The sequence below is a fragment of the Sarcophilus harrisii genome, chromosome 1 (assembly GCF_902635505.1).
Source record: "Sarcophilus harrisii chromosome 1, mSarHar1.11, whole genome shotgun sequence".
Taxonomy (NCBI): Eukaryota; Metazoa; Chordata; class Mammalia; order Dasyuromorphia; family Dasyuridae; genus Sarcophilus; species Sarcophilus harrisii.
The window spans coordinates 548,459,555-548,482,794 of NC_045426.1; the positions used below are offsets into that span (position 1 = coordinate 548,459,555).

The following is a 23,240-nucleotide window of genomic DNA, read 5'->3' on the forward strand; positions in this document are numbered from 1 at the left end:
TCCTGAGTTCAAATTTGGCCTCAGACACTTTATAGCTGTGTGAACTTGGGCGTGTCACTTAACCTTATTTGCCCCAGTTCCCTTATTTGTAATACAGTGAGCCAGAAAATGAAATGAAAACCACTCCAGTAACTTTGCCAAGAAAACCCCAAATGAGGTCACGAAGAGTTGGACATAACTAAATAAGAACCCACCTTCCCATCCTCCCCTGTAAATACCTGGGAGCATCTACCTAATAGTATTAGAAAATTATTTGTGTTAACCTTGTTATTTTTTAATTTGCCCTTCAATCACATTTCAATCTCAATCCTAGACCAGATGAAATTAAGAAAAAAAAAATTAAAAAGTAGTGTACACTGTACCTTTTTGTGCACTTCACCTCCTTTACAGTAGTCACAGATTGTTCAAGTTATTCATAAAGAATTTATTAAGTGTTCACTATTTGCTAAGCAGGTGAGATACAAAGAAAGTTAAGAAGACTCTTCTCTTATTATAATGGGAACTCCAATATTCAGACAACTGTATGCATATAAATGCACTCACGTTCTCTCTGGAAAAATTTTTTTAAGCATACAATTAATTTTTTGTTCCCCAAATTTTTTTTTCATTAAATAGTTTTTTGTTTTTGTTTTTTTGTTTTGCAATTAACATGTAAAGATAGTTTTCAATATTTTCTTGTATAGGATTTTTATTTCCTTTTTTTTCCCAGTATATGGAATTTGAGATGAGTCTTACAGAAGTCAGAGAAATTAGGAGATAGAGGTGAGGAAGAGAGCAAGCCTTTCTAATGTGGAAGACAGCCTGTGAAAAGGCAGGAGCTATTACCTAGCATCATGTTCAAGGAATAGACAGAAGGCTAGAATATGTGGAAGGGAATATAGTAAGAAAACAGAAAAATTAGGAAGGGGCTATAATGTGAAAGACTTTCAAAATTTTAACAGAAGATTACAAAGGTTGATCCTGAAGGTAATAGTCATTGGAGCTAAATTGGGAGTGGGGACTGGGGCAATGATGGTTCTGATAGACACACTTGTTTTTAGGAAAATCATTTTGGCAGTTACGAGTGTAGTATGGATTGGGGTAGAACCCAGACCAATCTGAGGGTTATTGTAAATAGTCCAGGCATGAATTGTGACGAGGGCCTTCCCCAGTCATGATTGTGAGTGGGGAAAAGAACATGAGAGATGTTGTGAAGGTAGAAATGACAAGATTTAGCAATAGATGACTAGAAATGTGGAGTGAGTTCTGGTAGAGAATAGAGGATAGCAATGAACTACCAGTGACTTGGAAGATATTGATGCTCTAATTTGTAATAGGATTTAGGTATTATTAAGTTCAGAAGAAGGAATGTATTGGGAGTATGGAGATGGAATTATAAATTCTGTTTTGGACATGTTGGATTTGGGATGTTTGTGGAATATTTAGTACAGTGTGTCAGTTGGTGATGTCTCTGGAGGTAAGAAGATAGACATTAGTGTTAATTCCCATTTTACAGATGAGGAAACTGAGGGAGACAGGTTAAGTACTTGCCCAGAGATATAATAAATGTATGTGGTCAGAATTGAAGTGAACTTCTCTTTCTACGATAATATCACCTAGCTGGCTCTGTCATTTATATACAGATGATAATTGAACCAGTGCGAGCTGAAGAAATCACCAAGTATAGAATTGTTATAGAAAAGGGCCAATTATAGACCCATGTTAGCCATGTTCAATTTAAAGAGTCTTGATTAGCCAGGCTCAATTAAGTCGAAGAAAAAGAACTTCCCACTTTATAAGGAAGATATTAAGTTGGAGTTTACTTGTAGAACTCTTTAATTCAATTGAAAGGGAAAGTGAAATGTTGAATATTGAATTAGTTCTCTGGGAGCCTTTTCTTTAAGGATAATGTTCCCAACAAATTTTATGTTCTTCTGAGATACCAGATTTGAATTTCCTGTAGTCTTACTTAGCCATATACCTACAATGACTAATGTGCAAGAAATTATTATTCAAAGTTAACTATGTAATTAAGGATAATCTCATTTGTTCATTGTTAACACAAAGGTTGCAAGCTTGACTACACAAGCCATATGCTTTTGCCACTCTGAACCATCCTACTTGTTGTTAATCATATTCAATATTATATAGAACTCTGCCTTTACTTGAGCTAACTCATTAAACCTGAACTGTCCCTCCTCATTATTTCTAGTGCCTAGTATAATTATTTTTCCATTGTTTATGCTTAATAAATGCTTTTGCATTGATAAATTTCTTGGTTAAACATATACTTTAAAAATTTTTTTAAATTTTTTTTCCATTGTTGAATTTTCTTTTCCTCCAGAGACTCACAATCTGCCAAAGCAACCTCCACTTGCCCTAGCAATGGGACAAGCCACACAATGTCTAGGACTGATGGCCCGATCAGGAATTGGATCCTGTGCATTTGCCACAGTAGAAGACTATCTTCATTAGCTATGCATTTAAGAGCTCAGACTTATATTGTGGCATATAGTCAACATGGAAGTAGACCAGCTCTGCCGATTTGAAATTTAGATTTTTTTAAAATTATGTACTGGGGACAGGTCTTTGTCGCTTTACATTGCTTCCTAGTTTACAGCATGATGCAAATGATTTTCTAACTTAGTGTTAGGAGAAATTATTTTCCATCTTTAACCTCTTAGTTGTCTAAGAGTTAAAAAATATTGCTGAATTTCAGATATTAAAATTTGATCATTACAAATCCTCTAAAAATTATTTTAAAAAACAAACCCAAAATTCTGCTTCTTTGGGTTGGGGGGGGTGGTGGTGGGGGAAGGAACTATAGAACAAGTTGTGTTTGTGTTAGCATGTGGGTGATGTAAACTTCAAATTGGGAGACTTTCCAACCCCCCCCCTGCTCCCATTATTAGCGATCAATCAGTGTAATTTGCAAAGTGCATAAACACCTGACAGTTTGGATTTATAGTGTTGATGGAAGAAATCATTTTTAATGTGTACTGTAAAACTTGAAATACTCAGGAGCTGAGTGAATATGTTTGTTGCTACTTACAATCCCAACCTGTTAGTCCCAGTAGTTTTGTTTTAACATGGTCTTTTTCAACTTTGTTTCCTGTTTAACTGCAGACAACTTCTGTTGTAGACTCACAAGTTTAACTGTTGTATTATAACAGTATTACATGTCAACAGTGTGGTTACGACCTTTATTTATATAAAAAACCAAATATTTAGTCAATTTACAGTGTCTTAATTTAATCTTTGTACACCTTCCATTTTTAAGTGCTTACATGAGTACTATATTGCAATAAAATGTAGTGATATAATTAACCAGCCATTAAAAATTTACTTCTACAGATATTAGAGTTGTATTAATTTTAAATTATAAAACTAAAATCGGGTACAAGCAAACTAAATTAGAATATTAATGCTGCTTATAGTTTGGCCGAGACTATGGGAGCAGTATAAATTTAAGATTGCTAGTTCATCAGTCCAGTGGCCTACTTTATAAAGAGTTCAAAACCTAAAGCTTGAAGTGGGGAAAGAATAAGTCAGCAATACGGAGAAATGGGAAATTCAAGAGGATGGGTTATACCAAAAGACAAGTCTCCATCTAAGTCTGTATTTGACAGTACTCAAGTTAGACTAAGAATATGCTTGTAGTATTGTTTTATTTCTTCCAGTTGCTTTCAAAAAAATGAAAGCTTTGTGCATATAGCTATTGAGTTCGGTTAGACTAAGGTAATCTTTATTCATTTCAGAGCAGTTCTGTTAAACTGACAAGATGCAAAGCAGGCCCATTTTATTTTACTTTATTTTAGCTGAGGCAATTGGGGTTAAGTGACTTGCCAGGGTTACACAGGTCAGAAGTGTTAGGTGTCTGAGGTCAGATTTAAACGAAGGTCCTCCTGACGTCGGGGATGCCATGTTTTATCCGCTATGCCATTTAGCTGCCCCAAGTAGGCCCATTTTAAAAAGATTTCTAGTAATATCTTGGCAATTACCTTGGCTTTAGCTACAATATAAGAAAAATAAAGCTTGGTACTGAAGCTATTTTCCCGAGACTTTTTGAAAATGATTATCATCATTATTAATCTTTGGTTTTAGTTTTTCCTGAGCCTTTACACTCAGGGATTTAAAAATGTTATCAGCTATCAACTATCTTTTTAAAAAATCCCTTGTTGCTCTGCTGTTGACCCTTCCCCCTCCACCCCCCCCAAAAAAAAATTTCTTATCTTTTATACTAAAGCTCTATACTATAGAAAGCCTTTGGAGCACAGCATAATGGGAAGAAAGTTGACCTATCTTGAGTTCAAGCTGACTTTCAGTCACTGAGAACTAATTTATAAGCTCTAGAGAACTCTTAAGACTTAAAAGTTTTAACTTTCAGAGAATATGCCAACTTACATTTTTCAAGAAAACTTTCCATTCTTGTTTTTGAAGCAGCTAGATTCAAATGATGTTTCAGACCCAATGTGACTGAGCAAGTCATTTAATTTCTTTGCACCTCAGTTTTCTTATTTGTAAAATGAAAGGATTGAACTTAATTAATGGCCTCAAAGGGCCCAGGCCCTTCAGCATTCATTTCATATTATAACTCATGGTGTTTTTTTGTGGTCCGAGTTCCATAGACCAGCATTCCAATGATAACATTCTGAAGTATCTGTTGTAGCCAGAAAGTGACTGTCAATAACAATAAAGGTGGCAGAAACCACATTGAGAAAAGAGCTTACTCCTTGATTGGTATTTGTTAACTCAGTTGTTCTTGTTTTTGCTCTTCTTAATTTCTAAAAAATCTGGCCTATATAAAAGGAGTATGGAGCTCAATTCCAGTCATTTCAGAATGTTCATAATCTTTAATCTGGTATAAGAGCATTCTTATTAGATAAAAAAGACTAGTACATAAATGGAAACAAAGTATACAGTTCTAAAAAGAAAACAAACAAGTTCTAAAAAACAGCAAAGTAGTTTTAATAAATTCTGCATGATCTTTTAACAGTGTGATCATTTTTAAAAAGGGGATTTATGTAATATTTGGTCTTCTGGAAGCTAGCTTCTTTTTATGCATCCATTGTTTTTTGAACTTCTTAGCACTTTGTTTTCTCTCTGCTCCTAAAATAAAAAAATGATGACAACTAAGACATTTTTACATTTTAAATAATTCCCATAGAAATATGCAAATCAAGTTCATTTTAAAAACTAGAGCTTCAAACTACCACTTAGGTGGAGCAGAAGAATGAAGCACTACAATACTATGAATATAAGCATGGGTGTCATATATATATAACTCAAGAAACACTTGCATTTTGAAGCCCATCTCGGACAATGACAATGTTACTGCCTATGACTGAAATATGAGCCTCAGACAACTTCCCAAGATGAGCTGTGACAATATAATTTGTCGGAGACGAGGGCAACTTGTGTCACAAAAATATGTAATTTGGACTTATTTTCAAGAGACTATTTAAAAAAAAAAAGTCTCTTCTTCCTGCTTTGACTTCACTTAAAATATGTCCAGCATTGCTAATTTTTCACCAGCAGTAGCTAACACGTGAGTAACTGTTTAAATATAAGCAGGTAAAGGAAGAAGAAATCCAAATTATTAACTTACCCCAATTATTATTCACAAACTGGACTGCAGGTTTTTTAACTGGCAATCTCTTGTTGTCAAGGGAAAGAAATTTGTTTACTGAAAGAAAAAATTTTTTTACTGTTTCCTGTTCCTTGGTCAAAAGTAAGTTAATTAGGCAAATTATATATATGAAATCAAGTTACCAGTAGTTCTGTTGCTCCCTCGACCATATAAATACTTCTGTATGAAGCCTTTGGCTGCTTGCTGCCTTAAGTCTATCAAATCTTGGTCCTTTAGTCTACAAGCCACGTACCTCTTCTTTACGCTGGTAACCACAACAAAAGGGGAAAAATAATGATGCAAAATTAAAATTAAAAAAAAAAAATAACTGATATTAACACTTTTTTTTTTTTAATTGTGATGGATCACAATAGCTAAAATTTATAGTTTTTATTATGTGCTGGGCACTATGCTAAATGGCTATTAAAATTATTATCTCATGTGATTCTCGTAACGACCCTGGGAGTTAAGTGGGATTATTACTAATGAGGAAACTGAAGCAAACAGGTTAATTGATATGCCCAGAGTTACACAGTTTAAAATACTTTTATGGAATGCCTCAAAGTTTTATAACTCCCACTAAGCTCAAACATCAGAAATAATCATTTGATGCAATGGGTCAAATTCTGGAAATCTACTTATACTGTAAAACAATAATTTCCTAACACAAATCTTATTTAGATAATAATTCCAATATTGTCCTCAGTAAAATAGGAGCTTATTACCGTGTATGAAACATTTTTTCTTCTTTTTCCTCCTTGTTCTCATTTTCTGCATTGCCTAGGCAGGAAGATGAAAAAGGGAATGAATATATAAAATGTCTACTCTAGGTCAAGCACTGTTGAGCATTTACAAATATTTTTTCAGTCCTTTTGAGATATATGTTAAAAAACAGTTTAAGTGATTTATCCAGAGTCATACAGTTAAAAACCCAGGTTTTCTTTACTCTGGACCCAATGTTCTTATTCCTTGTGCCACTTACCTACAAAATTTTACCAAAATTGACAATAACCATTCATGTTTCCCACATGTACAACAATCCTTGGGTACTCACGTAATTAACGATAGTTAATTAAATTCAAATTACTATAACTTTGTTAATTATATGAATAGGAAACATATTCCCCTATTTCCAGCCTAATTACATTAATTGTAAAAGAGGCAACAGATAATCTGTTATGTTAATCTGCTAATGTCCTCTACCAGTCAAGTATAGATAAGAAAATCTATTTCCTTAGAGATGACATACTATTGGATACATATTCTATTTATTTAGAAGTTACATAACTTATATAATATTTCGTACCTTTTTCCAATCTGGGTAATGATTCATTTATTCTAATAAAAATGAAAAAAAAAAAAATTAGAATGACTCTTGCCATCTGTAAAAATCTTGAAATATTTTGTTTTCTACTAAGGAAGGAGAAAGTAAAATAAAATTAAGTCCCACAGGACTAGAACATCAATTGGTCCCCTCCCCCCGTTTTTTTTGCCTAGGCAATTGGGGTTAAGTGACTTGCCCAGGGTAACACAGCTAGGAAATGTTAAATGTGAGGCCAAATTTGAACTCAGGGCTGGTGCTCTATCCACTGTGGCACCTAGCTGCCCCCCTCAATCAGTTTTAGGAATAAAAGTATGACTCCCAAGGTCTTCCCCACCATTATAAGGTATTGGGCATATACAAACAATCCCTCTCCTTGGAAATTAAATTCTTTTTGTGGAATATAACATGTGTGAAGCTAAGTATACAGAAAGTAATTCAATGAAAAAATAAATGACTTAAGGTGGATCAAAAGTTCAGTAGAACTGCTTTGAAGAAAGTTAAGGATTCTCCTGGGGAATCATTTGTACATGGGTGGAGTGTCCAAGGAATAGCAAGGAAACTGGTTTAATTAAAATTAAGATGGGTATATATGTAAGGCTGGAGAAATAAAAGTCAGAAAAAGGTTTTAAAGGTTTTGTATTTTTCTAGAAGTGATAAGTCAGTCAACAAATAGATTAAGCAGGAGTAACTTAAAGGTCAAGCTTTTGAAAATTGAGAACATAATAGCAGAATTTCAATAATCTTTATGCAAATCAAGACTCCTCACATAAAAGTAGTTAACTACTATATAGCATTCCCAATCCCTGCTATTTTTGTCGGCCTGCATTTTTGATTTCCTTCACAGGTTAATTGTACATTATTTCACAGTCTGATTCTTCTTGTGCAACAAAATAACTATATGTATACATATATTGTATTTAATGTATACTTTAACATATTTTTTTAAAAAGTTAAAACAATAGAATCTAAATACTTGCAGTAGACATACTTAAAATGAGAGGAGAAATCAAATAAGAAAAAGAGGAGGGCATGATTTTATAGGAGTATTTCCTCTTAGTTTGTAAAGAAATGGATTACCTTACCCCATTAGTTTAAAATATTTGAAAAGCAAGTCCTGTATTCTTTATAGAATTATACCAAATAAGTACTAAACTTATTAAATTGCATTTCAAGAATGAAATATGAGAAAGAAAATGGGAGGTCAGCAAAACCCATTTCTTACATTGTCTGGGGAGCTGCAGTTAATTCTTCTAGAAGAGTGGCAGGAAGTAGTTTTCTTTTCTTGGAGGGAAAAAAAAAGTAAAATTACTAGAGGCATTTACTGAATTGTCTTAGAAGATTCTGAAGATCACCCAGTAGAATAAGACCAGATACAGAGGTTAATCTTCAAACTAAACAGCCAAATATTCAAACACTACTGAAGAGAGCATAACTCTGTTGGGCTAGCCATAATGTTCAAAGGCCAAATATAGGCTATTTTATGAGAATTCACACAGGGCAAGCCCTCACACGATGGTTAGAAAAGGTGGTTAAAAAGACATTCTTAAGGTTTCTCAAGAACTTTAGAACTGACCTGGGACAGCAAATTTCACATGTAACTTCACTACCACAGAGATGTCATTTTGGTCATCCAGAACAAAGAACACCAACCAATCAGAGAGACACTTACATAGCTGTACTGAGCAAGATAGTTTAGTCAAAGGACTCCAATGAATGACATAATCAAAAGTGCCATTTTAGAATCAAGAGGACCTTATGTGTGGCCTGAGTGACTATGGGCAAGTCATTTCACCTCTCAATTTCTTCACCTGGAAAATAAGGCTTACCTATCAGATCACTACTAGCTTTAAATCTAAGCCGCTGATCTCAGCTCCTACAACAGTTACAGGAATGTGACCTACCTAAATTCTCAGCCTCTGGGTGAGAGATTCAGGAATAACTGAATGGTAATGCCTTTCACAACTTGGTGTGGCCTCCATCACCTGCACCGAAGCTGAATTCTTAGCATGGCACTAAAAAAAATCTGCCCCCCATTTATGTTGTACTTAATGTCTGAAATGTAAATTTAAAAATAAGAAAACGTTTTATATTTCTAGAGAAGAATGATTTTCAGCAACCAGTCTCTTGGGTATTTTCACCTGCTTGTCAGTATTTATGGTTTCTGGTCACTCCAAAGTAAATAATAACGCTTTTTAAGACAGTGGTAGAAGGAGGATGCTCCTTGTTTCATAGTCTTCCCCCTTTAAATATATTGGGAGAAGAGGGTGTGGTGGGATTGATCTCTCCACCAGAGCATACTGCTTATATCTGCTACGGAAGGCAGAAAATGACCCAACTTAGATAACAGGAATACAGAGGGGGGTAGGGAAAGTCAGTATTCTCACCAGGATCTCAGCCCTGTCATTGCTGGGGAACAAAAGGCATATGCAATTGCAATCAACCTGGGACACGGGCCAGGCTGGAGCTTGAGCGCGAGAAACGCTTCCCTCAGCTGAGGGTCAGCGGCGTCTTGCCCCAGAACGGGCACCCCGGGGAGGACGCTAGAACTTTACGAAGACAAGAAACAGAGGGCGGCCCTGCCCCGCCGAAGAGGGACGCAAGAATGACGGGCTCGGGGACACGCTCCCTCACAAAGTGGGGGCAACCGGGAGAAAAGGGGCCGGGCCGCGGGCGGGGCTTGGTCACGGGGAGCCTGGGGGGGGGGGGGGGGGGGGGGGAGGGGGGAGGGGGGAGGGAGGGGGGGAGGGCGAGGTCGGGCCCGCGCTGGTCCGCATCCGCAGTTCCCCGCTGCAAGGGGTCTCGCCCAGCCCCAGGACAACAAGAAAACCGCCGGGATTCCGCCCCGGCCCTGACCTTTTGCTCCGTGAACAGCTCCTCCCGCCGCTTCCTCTTCTCCTTCAGGAGCCGCTTGTCCCTGGGGAGAAAGGCCGGGAGAGATGAGGGCGCGCGGAGCCCCGCCCCCCCCTCCCCGCTAGAGCCCGCGCCGGTCGGGGTGGGGGGGGGGGGGGGGGTTCAGGAGGCGGGGCGTTACCTGAGCAGAGCGTCCCGCAGGCGCCGCTCGTCTTTCTTGGCCTCCGCTTGGGCGCTGGCAAACGTCAACTCTTCGGGGGCTTCATCTTCCTCTTCCTCCTCTTCCTCCTCTTCCTCCTCCTCTCCCGTCTCCGCCGCTGGGCCGCCGTCGGGGAACTCCAAGTCCGGTTCTTCCCCTTCCGAGTCCGACTCTTCTATCTCGTCCTCCCGGTCCAGCACCGCCCCGATTGGCGACGCGCGGCGAGGCCTCCGCGGCCGTAGGTTGACCATTTTCCTCTCTCCCACCGGCACCGTGACCCGGAAACCGCTCCGCGGAGGTGAGGAAGTCGCGTGACGTTGGAGCTGCGTGGGCGTTGCTGCCGCTACCGCCGCCAACAGGCCTGGAAGGTTCGGCTCCGCTTGATAAGCGCTAACCTGGCTTTGCGCATGCGCTCTTCTCGGCAAGAGGGCCGTGCGGTGTAAGTGGCTGCCTTGCAGATTTACTTGTCTATCCTTTCCTATCCTGCACAACCCACCCATTTTTTATGAGCCTATCATTTCATTCTGCTGCCGCCAAGCCAGGAATTAGCACACCACGGCGCTGTCTGTTTTTGTGGAACCCTGAGACTGGACCAAGTTTTAAAATTCTAACTTTTTTCAAATTCCGAATTTTAAAAACGTTCTGCAGGGATTTAAGGCACGATGACGTTACGGAGAACCTTTCTCCTTTGCTCAAACACGTGTGCAGCATGGTTTATAGTACGCCTACTAAGAGCATTCAGGAAGACCCGAGTTCAGATTCACCCAACCTATTTGCCTCAATTTTCTCATCTATAAAATTGGCTGGCACATAGTAGGTGATTTATGGCCGGTAGCTACTATGATGAACTCTAACCCCGTCTTAACTGATCCAACCTTTTCCCAAATGACCTTTCTGGAACACTAGCATCCTTCCTCCCCGAGTCCATTACCGAGTGTTTCCCAGAAACCTCCTCCCCTCTCCCACAGCTTATTCCCTCCCCACCCTCCCGTAGCTCTGGCCTCCAGTTCCCCTGAGCTGGGCCCCTAATTGCCCTCCCCGCTCCTACCACGGCAGGAGAGTGTTACACCCCCCCCCCTTTTCCAGACTTGCTTTCTGCTTCCCCTCAGGCACTGTTTTCTCCTCGGCCCGGCCTGAGCTGTTCCCCAAACAGCACAGTGGCTCTCCTGCCTGCTTTCCTTTGGAACAGACAGTCCCCATGCCTGGAACGTCACACCTGTACCTCCCAGAATCCTAGCTTCTCAAGACCCAGACCGGGCGTCCCCGTATCTGATGTTTTCTACCCCTCGGCTATTTGTACGTACTTCTTCTGAAATTCCTTTTATAATATTTTGAATTTTGTTTTTGTCTTTGAACATCCAGTAATAATACTTTTTACACAGAAAGCAAATGATAAATGTTTTGCTGAGTGTCATGCCTCCTTGGTGTCCTCGCCCCTTCCTCCCCTATTAGAGGGTGCAGAGCTCCTTCCAGAACTTCTTTTCAAGAAGGAAACCCACACCAGCCAACTCTTGCATTTCCCACCTGGCTGCACTTCTCCATCATTCTCCCTTTCTAGTACCTTTTCTCCCTTCGTGTCCGCTCCCCTCATCCAGCTTACTGGTGTGCTGTCTTCTCCCATCAGAATGTAAGTTACTTGAAGACTATCTTTTTCCTTTTCCTTTCCTTCTTTTTTCTTTCTTTCTTTTTTGCATAAATGGGTTCATGTATCAGTGTATACATAATATAGTATTAACCTTTTCAAAGTATGGCACAAGGTAAGTACTTATAAAGTTTATTTGATGAATTGATTTGAGTTCAGTTCAAAATTAGCCCTTTCCCCCTTTTTTCTAAGTAGCAGAGTTAAAAGTTCATCTGCTAAATCATTCATTTTGTTCAGGTTGAATTTCTATCAGAACCCCACATTTTCCAGGTAAATTCTTGGAACTGCTTTCAAAGAAAAAGTTTTTAATGCCATTCAACACATTTTGCTAATAGGACAGAGAACTATTTATTACTATCCACTGTTAATACTACATCATGTATACACCGATACATGAACTCACTCATGCAAAAAGACCTCTTATACTGAAAAATGAATCCCTACTGTTATTGCGGCAGTAATAAAACAAATTGTAGGTTTATATATACTCTCAAAGGCTCTGACACGGCCACCTATTCCTGAAGCTTTCTTGATCTTTCATTTCATACAGCTAGGATAAACTCATAATGTAGTCCAATTGATAAACAGATTTTGTTAATGCTATGTCATATTTCTAACTTGTAGCCGACTTTTCATTCTTCTCTGGAGTTCTTATAAGCTACTTCCTTCACTGTGGGATTTTTTGAAAAGTTTTTCTAGCCAACTAGGTAATCTTGAAATCACCTGAACTTTATTATGCTAGGGTTCCTAGATAGACCATTTTTAATAAAACAAATGATTTTAATTGGGATTCAAATAACTGGCAAAGGAATAACCATTGGCTTCATACAGATGATTCAATTCTCCTTCCCAAGTATCAAACTCTATATATCCAGTCGTGCTTGGGGTGACATGGACAGGCATGGGGAAGATCCTGACTTGATCTCTAGTTTACAGATGAAATAACTGAGTATGACAAATGTTAGGTTGTTATGGGCCAGAACTCTGCACTTGAAACAAGGATTCTTACAAAGTGCTAACTCAGTGGAATTGATAAGACAATGGTGATCTAATTTAACATGGTGATTAATAATTCTCTAATTCAGTACATCTACTTAGTACTTAATATAGTTCTACAAGATTGACACCTATTCTACAAGATTCACACCTATGATAATGTGATTATAATAAAGCATATAAGCTGGGACAAACTCAGCCAGATTTACTCCATTTCACACCACACTGGCCTGTCCTCCTGTACTTCCTCCACTGAGACCAAGCTAGCCCAGGCCCCCAGGCAAGGAGACAATAAAGAATTTAAACTTTAACATTTGGCTGTTCTCGAGGTGATTATTCTACTGAAACAAAGGCTGCTCCAAGACCACCAGAAAACCAACCAGAACACTATATTAGGTGACATGTCCAGGTCACAGGCAGGATTGGAACTATTTACTACTCCACTCAAGAGTTTCATCAGTAAGAGTACTCTTGATATTAATGTCTGTTTTCTATGAGTTACCTTCCCAAGCAGATGCACTGGACACAGAGTAAGCCTATTTGCTAAAAGGACAGTCAGAAATCTGTAGTAGCTTACTTTCAGATGCTTTTGCCAGTGATCACTAACTGATCTTAGTGGGTGAGCTGTGTCACTGCAATGGCCCAAACCAGCCTTCTGGTCAACTGTTCCTGCAAAACATCCTTCTTCTGTGTCCCACCAATTTCTGGGAAAAACTGCTCATTCTCTGTCCTAACCCCACACTTGAACCCCCCCCCCCTTTGGTTTTCAAACATAAATTGCTCCTATTTTTCCTATCATGTGGGTTATCTGGTTGCCCGCATTCTAGTGTTAGAAGTAGGACTTATCATGGTGAGCATCTTCTTTATGACCACTGGAGGAGTGATGCAGCCCTTTGATACCAGTTCAGAGCTTTGTTGTTGTCCAATCTGCCACCTCTCCTTGGGGGGTCTGGTACCTTTGGTTTGAATTCCATACTCCTGTCTCTTTCTCTTAGATTCATTTATTAAGAGAAAAAGGGATTTAGATATTGGAGAATGCCAGGGCTGATAAACTCCAGGCAGGGATAGCACTGATCAACTTATAAAGCCCTAGGGGCTCAGGAATTTGTGGCCATGGATGGAAATCAGTGAAGACCCCCATGGTTAGCTGCTGAGTCTCAGGTTTTACAGGTTAAATAGGGTGGGGAACTGAATGAAATCTTGGTTTTTAATTTAGGTAGTCCATATTACTTGAAGAAAAGATAATGAAAGAAAAGACCACAGTCAAATTTTCAAAGGCAACCAAACATCCAAAGGCACTGAAGACATCCCCTCTAAGTGGGACAGTGGATAGCCATATGTCTCTATATTATGGGCCTGAAATCTGCATATATTTAATAAGTTGGCAGAAATTAACCTAACATGGTCCCCATCATTGATGGACAATCTGGGGTGCTTTTGATTGGGATAAATTAAATTACCTTTACAAAATGTTTTGATGAAAATATCCTGAATAGGATGCTTTTAATAAATGGCTACTCAAACCTACCAAATGAGAAGCCAAAATTAATTTAACTTCTGTTAAAGAAATAACCAAACTGAGGAATGGAAAAAAAAAAAAAAGAGGGCAGAAAACTAAATTTATGTCCTCCAAAGCAATGCCCAAAACTCTTTTCTTGGACAGTTAGAATTGTATCACTCAGATCAGAGATTTGCAGGTAAAAGCAAGTCACCTCTCCCAAAAAACATCTGAAAAAGATTCATTCCCTTACTCTATGAATTCCTCTATGAATGAGGAAGGTAAGGGGAAGTCCCCTTGGGACCATGGCCCAAATACACCTTCTTCTTTTAAAAATCAAGAAGGGGGGCAATATTCAATATGTATTCCTTTAAATTGAATTGTGTGAAATCGAACATAAATTTTTGAGAAATTTAACTGGTAATTTATATTAGTTCTAATTCAACTCAGCATTATTACAAATAAAATAAATTAAGACTAGTCATTGAAAGACCTTTTTATAATTAGATGAATTTTTGGTTTTGCTGAACAGCTTTAAGTGATTATTTCTCCATCTCCCCCAGAACAGATTTCTTTTTTATATTCTATGTGTGTTTTATTGTTTCATTTCTGTTTTTGTGTCATTGTAAAATGCAAAATATTGTCTTGTGTCATGTTTGTATTGTTTGTGAATTCAGTTACCTTGAAAGATTTCTAAAAGGGAAAATGCAGACAGCCAGAAAAACAGCTAAAAAGCTATAGGGAAAGAGTTTAGAATATTGGGGAAGATTAAAGCAAATGTCCTACTGACTCTCACTTTAGGCTTTCCACAGGATTAAGTTATGAAGGGGAAAAAACCCTGCAAGACACCTTTTTCCTGCCATTCCCATCTTGGCCACATTGGAATTACACAAATGAAGTTAGATAATCAGAGTTTATAGAACTGCTAAAATTATTTTCCTAGATCTTGGAATTTTGGAGATTAATCATTAAGGAGATAGGAGGTTAATCATTTTAAGATTGCAGAGGAGAATTTCTGAGACTTGAGATAAATCTAGTAACTCATCCCATTCTAAGATATTTTAATGAGTTTTGGGGTACCACTCTAGGATTTGTTTTTAAGAAAAAAATAATTAAATTAGGTAACAATTTTTAAGGTAAATGCACCTAGATATATTTTTTCTTAAGATTGATAGCTTTGTTTTAGTACCGTGAAGGAAGGCAGCTAGTTCGGAAGTAATCCCAGAGTAAAGGGTGGGGGAGAGGAATCAGACATTAATCTTGGGGTATTCTCAGATCCTATCATGGAAACCCCCTCCACAGATGCTATGAAAGGAGGCAACAGGATATGGAAATTAGTGCATGTAAGAGTGAGAAGGCAAAAATCAAGGATGATTATGAAAGTAGTCTATTAGACTATGAAAAAGCCAGAAAATGGCTGAGAGTATGAATGATGATAACATGTGCCATACCATTTAAATACTTTAACAGAAAAAAATAATAAAGTACATCAAAACAAAAATATCTTAGGCGAACCTCTCTATACAACAAATTACAGTCAATTTATTTTCTGCCAAAGTATTTATGTAAACATTAGAATCGAGGAAAGGCAATGCTTTAGCCAAGGAAATCCTTATGTTTATATTAGAAATAAAAAAATACTATTAGAATTATAGATAAATTAAATGTTGTAAATCTAGATAAATGAAAATAGTTTTTACCACAACTATAAAACACCCAATAATTATTTGGGAATCGGTGCAGTCCAACACAAATGTAATGGGTTATTTTCTTGACAGTTTTTAATATCATCATTGTGACCGACAATAAGAATATCTATTGATTGGTTACATTTCCAGTTCTGAGGACCAGAGGTCTTTCTCTGTTTATAAATTTTTCCCCCATACACTTTCTCCCACCTCCTTTTGGGTTTAAGTATTTATAGCTAAGTACTTATGAATCAAATTTTTTTCCTCATGCTTACAATTAATCTTTTTCAGATTCATGACAGGCAAGCGCTTCAGGGATAGTGCTGCCACAGGGCCCTGAGAAGTGAAACCTGAAACAAGAATAAAGAATACTGAAATTAAACATGGTCTACCAAAATGAAATCATGTATTTCTTCAAAATAATTTTTATTATAGCATTTGGGGTTAGATCTGTGATTTCACCAGTATAAGAAAACTCCCTCCACCAATGTAGAGCACCATCTTTTCTGCAACTTCGGTATAGTCTTAGAAAGTGCCCATATTCAATATTCAGATATTCAAACATGACTATTATACCCTCTCCCCTCCCCCCAAAAGAAGCACAGGGGACAGAGACCAAGTTTGGGAATGGGAAGCCTCACTTGTTCTGACACATCCTCAGCATCCTAGGCAAGTCACTTAATCCCAGTGCCCTGAGCAAAATAATTGTGACACTAAGTAAAATATTTGACATGTACATATCAAATGTTATTTCACTTAATGTCACGTGTCACAAATATTTTATATATATACACATACACACACAATATATAGAAATTTGAAGTTTGAAAATAGATGCTATTATCTCCATTTTATAGTTGAGGAAACTGAGGCAGACAGGTTAAGTGCCTTGGATCAGGGTCACAGAACTAGTAAGTGTCCAAAGTTAAGATTTGAATTCAGATTTTTTTGACTCCAAGCTCAGCTCAGTGCTCTATCCATTGAACCACTTGAAGGTACTCAACTCATTTTTTTTCCTCCTATTTTTGATCATTATTCATTGTGGTATTTTTTGGTTTAATTTTTTCTAGAATGTATAATGGTTTGATTTTTTTTTCTAGAATGCATGTATGAGAATCAGGCCGTTTTATCCCTATTCACAGAAGTTCTTTCTTTTAATGACTGACTAATAACTAACAAAGTGGCTGGTTCCACAATACGAATCAAAGTAGTTTTTGTTCTGTTGTTGTTCCTTATGTAAATCAGAAAACAACCCTTTGAAAATGGCTTCTCAAATTCTAACACACACACACACACACACAATTCTGATTATGGTCCCTTTAAGAAACTAATCCTTTCAGATTGATTTATTCCTTTCTGATTCCCAACCCCTCCTAGCTGATGCATTATCAATTCAGGAAGCCAGGATCTTTGATTCACAAATCCTGGTCAAAAGCATTCCTTTGAATTCCATTAGAAAATTGGGGTTCTCCCAGTCCCCATTCTAATGATCTACTCAGGTTTCCCAATCCCCACAAGCAAATTCTAGCCCTCACTGAAACCCAGCAAGGAGCCAACTTGGGCCTCCATCCACGGGCCTCTTTAGCTAAATCTCTTAATATAAAAGAGCCAAGCCCTCTCTTTGCAGAGGGTCAAAACATGACAGCACCATGCTTGGCACCAAGGACTCTCTGCCCACTGGAATCCTCTTTCTGGTGCCCTCTTATCTCTACCTTCACTTATTTCCTTAACTAGACTTTAACCTTACTTCTAAACCCTATAATAAACCTCTTTTATCAATCTAGGTTTTCGGATCTGTAAATTCCTTTATAGGGGACTCTTGTGCCACTACTAGATCTCATTAACTCTGTATCCTTGCGCCGAATCCAAAGGGGTTGCAGGGGAACTCTATTTGACTCCCTGTACCCCAAACCTGCCACTAGACCTCAAACCCTAATTTCATTTAGGTACCCCATATCTAGACCTCATCACACACACACACACACACACACACACACACACACACACACAGAGTTCCATAATTAGTTTAAGGATCTCCAGGAATGAAAATTACTTCCATCAGTGCATATTAGCAACTCATTTGTAGTACTCATTTATACTCATTATTAGAGTTGGGAGCACTATTATCCAGATGTTCCTGGTATTACTCTGCCTTTCTTAAAGTTTCTTTTTCTTGTTTGGACTTGTGATTTCATTGGTGTAAAAGGAACTTCTAATAAGCATACTTTTCTGTAATTTATTTTCTTAAAACAGTTCAGCCCACCCTCTTAAGAGGGTCTGCTCAAGGTCCAAGATCAAGTGTGTGGGAGCAGAACCTGCTTTCCTGACACTGAGGTCAGCTTTTTGTCCACTACTCTGTGTTACCTCTGCTCTTTAACCCATGCCAATTAAATATGCAATCATTATATAGATGTAGTAAAGTATGGACCCAAGGCTGGTGAGAGGCGAAGGTGAAGAGTGATAACCTACATGGCAGTGCTATTAGAGTTTCTCCAAGTCTATACAAATATAAACCATTTTGTGAAAAAGAGCAGAAAAATGCTGAGACCTATTTGATAAAGACAAAAATCTATGTATGTTTCTATATCACTCCTAATATGTCTCTGTCTTTCAGCAAAGATATCCTACTGTCTTTAGGTTACAATGAAGTTCTTTATGCAATCTGTCATAATTTTAAGTAATTATTATTACAAATAGGAAAAAAAATGAAAGAAAAATAAAAGAAACAAGTAAAACCAAAAGTTAATATCTATCTTTAAAAGATTTCTCTATTAAAACTACTTTAATTAAAAAAAATATCATGTGTCACTGTGTACAAAGAGCTCTTCTGCTAATCATACATTCTCATATTCCCTGGGGAAACAGGTGACTATCAGGTCTCATAAGCTCAGGAGTTTTGAGCCACCATGGGACAAGTCAATGGGTTATTTGAATTTTAAATTTGTCATTATTATGGTTTGTTCTAGGGAATGGGGGTCACCAAATATGGGCAAATTGTTCCAGCTTGGAAAATGGATGTCAAATCCTTATGCTGATCAGAACAGAACCTAGCCCATGAGTAGTGCTTGTGCTTCCAATTTGGGTGAGATAGGGAGACCTAATCTTTAAAAATAAACACTTTTCTAGGCACTGAGTAATACAAAAATGAATAAGATACAATACCATCCCTCAGGGGACATACAGCCTAATTATTACAGAAGTAGCAGTAAAATTCAACCTCTATTAAGTGATATTTCCAGTTATAAGAAGCAAGAGTGAAATTCAACCTTGTTATTAAGTACTACTGTCAGTTTTAAGATGAGATTAAGAATACATCTTGGCAAGCCTCCCTAAATGATGGTCCATTTCCTTTAGAAATTGGAACTACTAAACTATTGTGGCCAGAGTTTAGAGACAAAATTAGTTACTTTTCATTCAGCTGTTAAGTTTCATAATAGGCAGTTGCAAGTAATAGTTTAATAATAATACAGAGTCCATCCTCTATCTCTCTTCACAGTGCTCCTCTAATATTAAAAAAAAAAAAAAAAGTTCTCAGAAAGCAATGTGAAAATAGAATGCCGTGATATCTCTGGAAAGAAATCCCAAAACAAATAGTGAAAATGAAGAGCTTTCAGATCAAAAGAAAAAAAATACAAAGAACCACAAAGTAGTTCAGATATCAAGGTGAGGCAATATGGATCACAAAAGACTTAGCAACTCATACATAAAGGAGAGAAGAGCCTATACCAAAAAGTAAGAGAGAAATGCTAAAGGAAAAAAAGTGGCTCTTTAATTGGATAGAGGATTTCCAAATACTTCTGATGAAAAGGTCAGCGCTGAGTAGCCATTTCAAAATGGAAATCGGTGCCAAGAGAAATAAAATGAGGTAAAACATTTATTCAATTGAAGGGGAATATGTGGAGATGAATTGTCTACACATTAATAGAGGGATAAATGATTTCTCAGAACCTCAACATACTTAAGGGTGATAGTGAAAGGTTAAAATGACAGTTTGTAGTGGTTTTTGTCCATTTTAATCTTCTTGAGAGAAGAGGAAGAAGGGAAGGATGTCACTTGCATAAGAGAAGTACATAAAATGAAAAGTATATTCTTGTGGAAGAAGGCATGGAATGGGAAATGGATATCCTGTGAAGCTCACTTTCATCTCATTTGGAAAAAGGAAATTTAAACATAATTATTTATTTCTCCCTCTCTTCATTTTATTCACCTGCTCTCTGCCCATCTTTCTCTTTTATACAGGGATTTCAGTATAGAAATACATTAAACTCAAAAAGGAAAAGGGAGAAGACAGAAATAAAGGAGATATAAGTGGGAAGACAATAGTCATAAGCAAACTTAAATGCTGAAGGTATGTGAAAAGGAAATTAAAAGAAAAGGAAGAGTAAAACCTGGGATCAGAGGCAAGTAAGGAAAGAAACAGACTTTCACTTATAAGATTACAAAGAATCAGACAAGCTCCTTTTCTTCCTTTTTACTATCTAAAAAGAGGGACGTCAGGAATAAAGAAGAAATCCAAGTACAAGAGGACAGATTGACAATTGAATCAAAAAGGAAAGAGTACAACAATGGATTAGAAAGCAAGAATTGACTATACATATTGTTTACAAATAATACAAGTGAAACACAAGTTCAAATGAAGGGGTGGAGCTAAATCTTTTATATTTCATCTTAACTCAAAACAGAATCATGATTACAGGTAAAGTTACAGTATATATGAACAAAGTAAGAGAGGGGAAATTATATTTAAAAGCAATATTGATGACAAATCATTATCAACACTTAATAACATACTATCTAAATACTTAAAGGAAAAGTTTGTTGAAATATAGGGAGAAATGATAAAAATTATAACAGTGAAGGACTTTAATGTATTTTTCAGCTCTATACCATTCTAACTAAGAGAAAAATAAAAGTCTCAAATGGAACTTAAGAAAAATTAGAGATAGCAGATCTCTGGAAATTACTGAATGAGAGGAGAAAGATTTGTATAATTCAAAACTACATGACACCTTTACAAAAACTGACTATATATTGGAACAGAAAGATCTCACCAAAAGAAAAAAAAATGCAGAAGTGAAATATTTAAATCATAAAAAATATTTTTAATCTTTATTTATTGTTGAGGCAATTGGGGTTAAGTAACACAGCTAGGAAGTGTTTAGTGTCTGAGGCCAAATTTGAACTCGGCTCCTCCTGACTTCAGGGCTGGTGCTCTAATCACTGCATCACCTAGCTGCCCCTTAAATCATAATTTATCGATCACAACACAATAAAAATTATATTCAGGAAAGGCCCTTAAAGGATGCACTAAAAGAACTGGTGGATCAAAGAACAAATTACAGAAACAATAGAAAAAAATTGCATAAAAGAGAATGACGAATAAGAAAACAAACCAAAACTGAAGGGATACTACTAATGTAGTTTTGAGGAGAAATTTTTATCTCTAAACACTTTCAGAAACAGAAAGAAAACAATAATGGACTAGGCATGAAAGTTAAAAAAAAAAAAAAAGATGAACAAGTAAAAAATCTTCAACTAAATAACAAAGTAGAAATTCTGAAAATTAAAGAAGAGATTAATAAAACAAAGCAAAAATAAAAGTTAGGAGTTATTAAAAAAAAACAATAGATAAAAAAGCTAACTTGATTAATAGGCCGAAGAAAACCAAATTGTACCCATAAAAAATTAAAAATGAAAACTCAATAATTAAAGAGGAATTAAAAGAAATTATCAGAAACCACCCTAATTATATGTCAACAATATTGATAACTGAGGATGTATACACATATATATGAATTATGTGTATTATATGCGTATATTTTTCTAAGTATACATATATATTATACACACATTTCATATATATATGTGTGTGTATGTGTTCATGCTAACAGATTTAAATTTAAATAACCCAATATGAGAAACAGAAATTGAGCAAGACATAAATGGAGTCCCAAAGAGTCTCCAAGATCAACGAGATTTACATGTGAATTCTGTCAATCCCTCAAAGAATAATTATTTTTCATACTACATCAATTTTTTTGCAATAACAAGGAAAAAAGGCACCCTTTTCAATATTTTTCTATGGTACAAATAACGTCTTGATATCTAAGCCTGGGAAGAGACAAATGGAAGCAAATAAATTACAGACCAATATTCCTAACATTGATATAAACATAAAATAAATGTTAGCAAGTAGGCTGCAACAACATAGAAAGATGATACACTATGACCTGATTGGGTTTACCTGAAGAATTGGGTTTACATGAATGCAAAGAAAACCAAAAGTATAATAAAGCTCTTTAATAACATAAGTAATAAAAACTATATGATTTTATCAATAGAATCTAAAAAAGACTTTTGACAAAATTCAGTACTTGTTTCTATGAAAAACTCTAGAAATCATAAATAAATGGATTTTTCTCTAAAATGATAAGTAATATTTATCTAACTCCAAATAAACATTATGGACAGTGGTGAAAAGTTAGGAGCCTTTCCAATAAGATCAGGGTAAAGCAAGAATATTCTTTGTTCTCACTTCTATTTTACACAACTCTAGTGATGATGGCTATAATAATATATCAAAAAAAAAAAAAAAAGAAACAGCAAATAAGCATAAGAAAAAGTGAAATTAAATTTTCATTTTTTGCAGTTTATATGATGGTGTATTCAGAGAACCCCTGAACGTTAACTAAAAATTAAATGAAATAATGAATTGCTTCAGCAGAATTTCAGGATATATAATAAAACCATACAAATCATCAGTATTTCTATTTATAACCAGCAATACACCCAGGAAGAAGAGCTAGAAAGTTAAAAAAAAAAAATCCATTCAAAACTATAAAAACTACAAAATATTTAGTAGTCTATCTCATAAGATTCATTGAAGTGTTATCTGAATCTAACTATAAAACATTCTTTGAAGAAATACAGACTTTTAAAAAGTGAAGAACCATTAATTACTCTTTGTAATTAACAAATTATGTCAATAATTTAACAAATTAATATGAAAATGCTCCCTAAATTAATTTACTCATTCAGTGTTGTGTCAATACATCTTCCAAAATAACATTTAGAATGCTGAAAAAAAAAATTCATATGGAGGAAAAAAGATTAAGAAGAATCTCAAAGATTTTAAGTGAAGAAAAGTGTGGAGGAGAGCAAGTCTCTAAGTACCAGTTCACGAACTGTAATTAAAAGCAGTAATATTAAATAGTATAATATGATAAATAGTAAATGATAGTATGATGTAGTACCGAACATAATACCATAGTGATCAATAAACCTCAAAACTCCAGCTATTGGAAAAAAGATTCATTACTTGATAAAAAGGTCTGACAAAAATAGACAGCAAACTTGAAGAAATTAGCTTTATACCAAATTATACACAAATATAAACTCCAAATGAACTATATGACTAGATGTGAAAGTTCATATC

At 36.4% G+C, this 23,240-nt stretch overlaps 3 protein-coding genes and 1 long non-coding RNA gene across 7 annotated transcripts in view; 2 read left to right on the top strand and 2 right to left on the bottom strand.

Moving 5' to 3' along the window:
- The window catches only part of RANBP9 (RAN binding protein 9), a 98,191-nt gene extending 94,251 nt beyond the window's left edge, over positions 1-3,940 (top strand). Inside the window, exon 14 of the mRNA XM_023496330.2 lies at positions 2,324-3,940. Coding sequence (XP_023352098.2) covers positions 2,324-2,454 — 131 coding nt within the window. The 3' untranslated portion in view covers positions 2,455-3,940. The remainder of the gene's footprint in view (positions 1-2,323) is intronic.
- A 455-nt stretch (positions 3,941-4,395) lies between these two features.
- On the bottom strand, positions 4,396-10,836 carry NOL7 (nucleolar protein 7). The gene is made up of 8 exons (XM_031946833.1): positions 9,964-10,836; positions 9,786-9,846; positions 8,155-8,213; positions 6,915-6,946; positions 6,334-6,388; positions 5,752-5,873; positions 5,588-5,665; positions 4,396-5,088 (listed from the first exon to the last, which is right to left on the bottom strand). The coding sequence occupies exons 1-8, from the start codon at positions 10,479-10,481 to the stop codon at positions 5,000-5,002; spliced, it is 1,014 nt and encodes a 337-aa protein (XP_031802693.1). The 5' UTR covers positions 10,482-10,836; the 3' UTR covers positions 4,396-4,999.
- Positions 10,280-16,487, top strand: LOC111719099. The gene is made up of 3 exons (XR_002769386.2): positions 10,280-10,420; positions 11,091-11,277; positions 16,097-16,487. It is a non-coding gene; the product is annotated as an uncharacterized LOC111719099 (long non-coding RNA).
- Positions 15,636-23,240, bottom strand: part of SIRT5 (sirtuin 5) — a 30,421-nt gene continuing 22,816 nt past the window's right edge. For all 4 annotated transcript variants that reach the window (XM_031946837.1, XM_031946836.1, XM_031946835.1 and 1 more), the window contains one exon: positions 15,636-16,155. In XM_031946837.1, the coding sequence (XP_031802697.1) occupies positions 16,083-16,155 (73 nt within the window). In that variant the 3' untranslated portion in view covers positions 15,636-16,082. The remainder of the gene's footprint in view (positions 16,156-23,240) is intronic.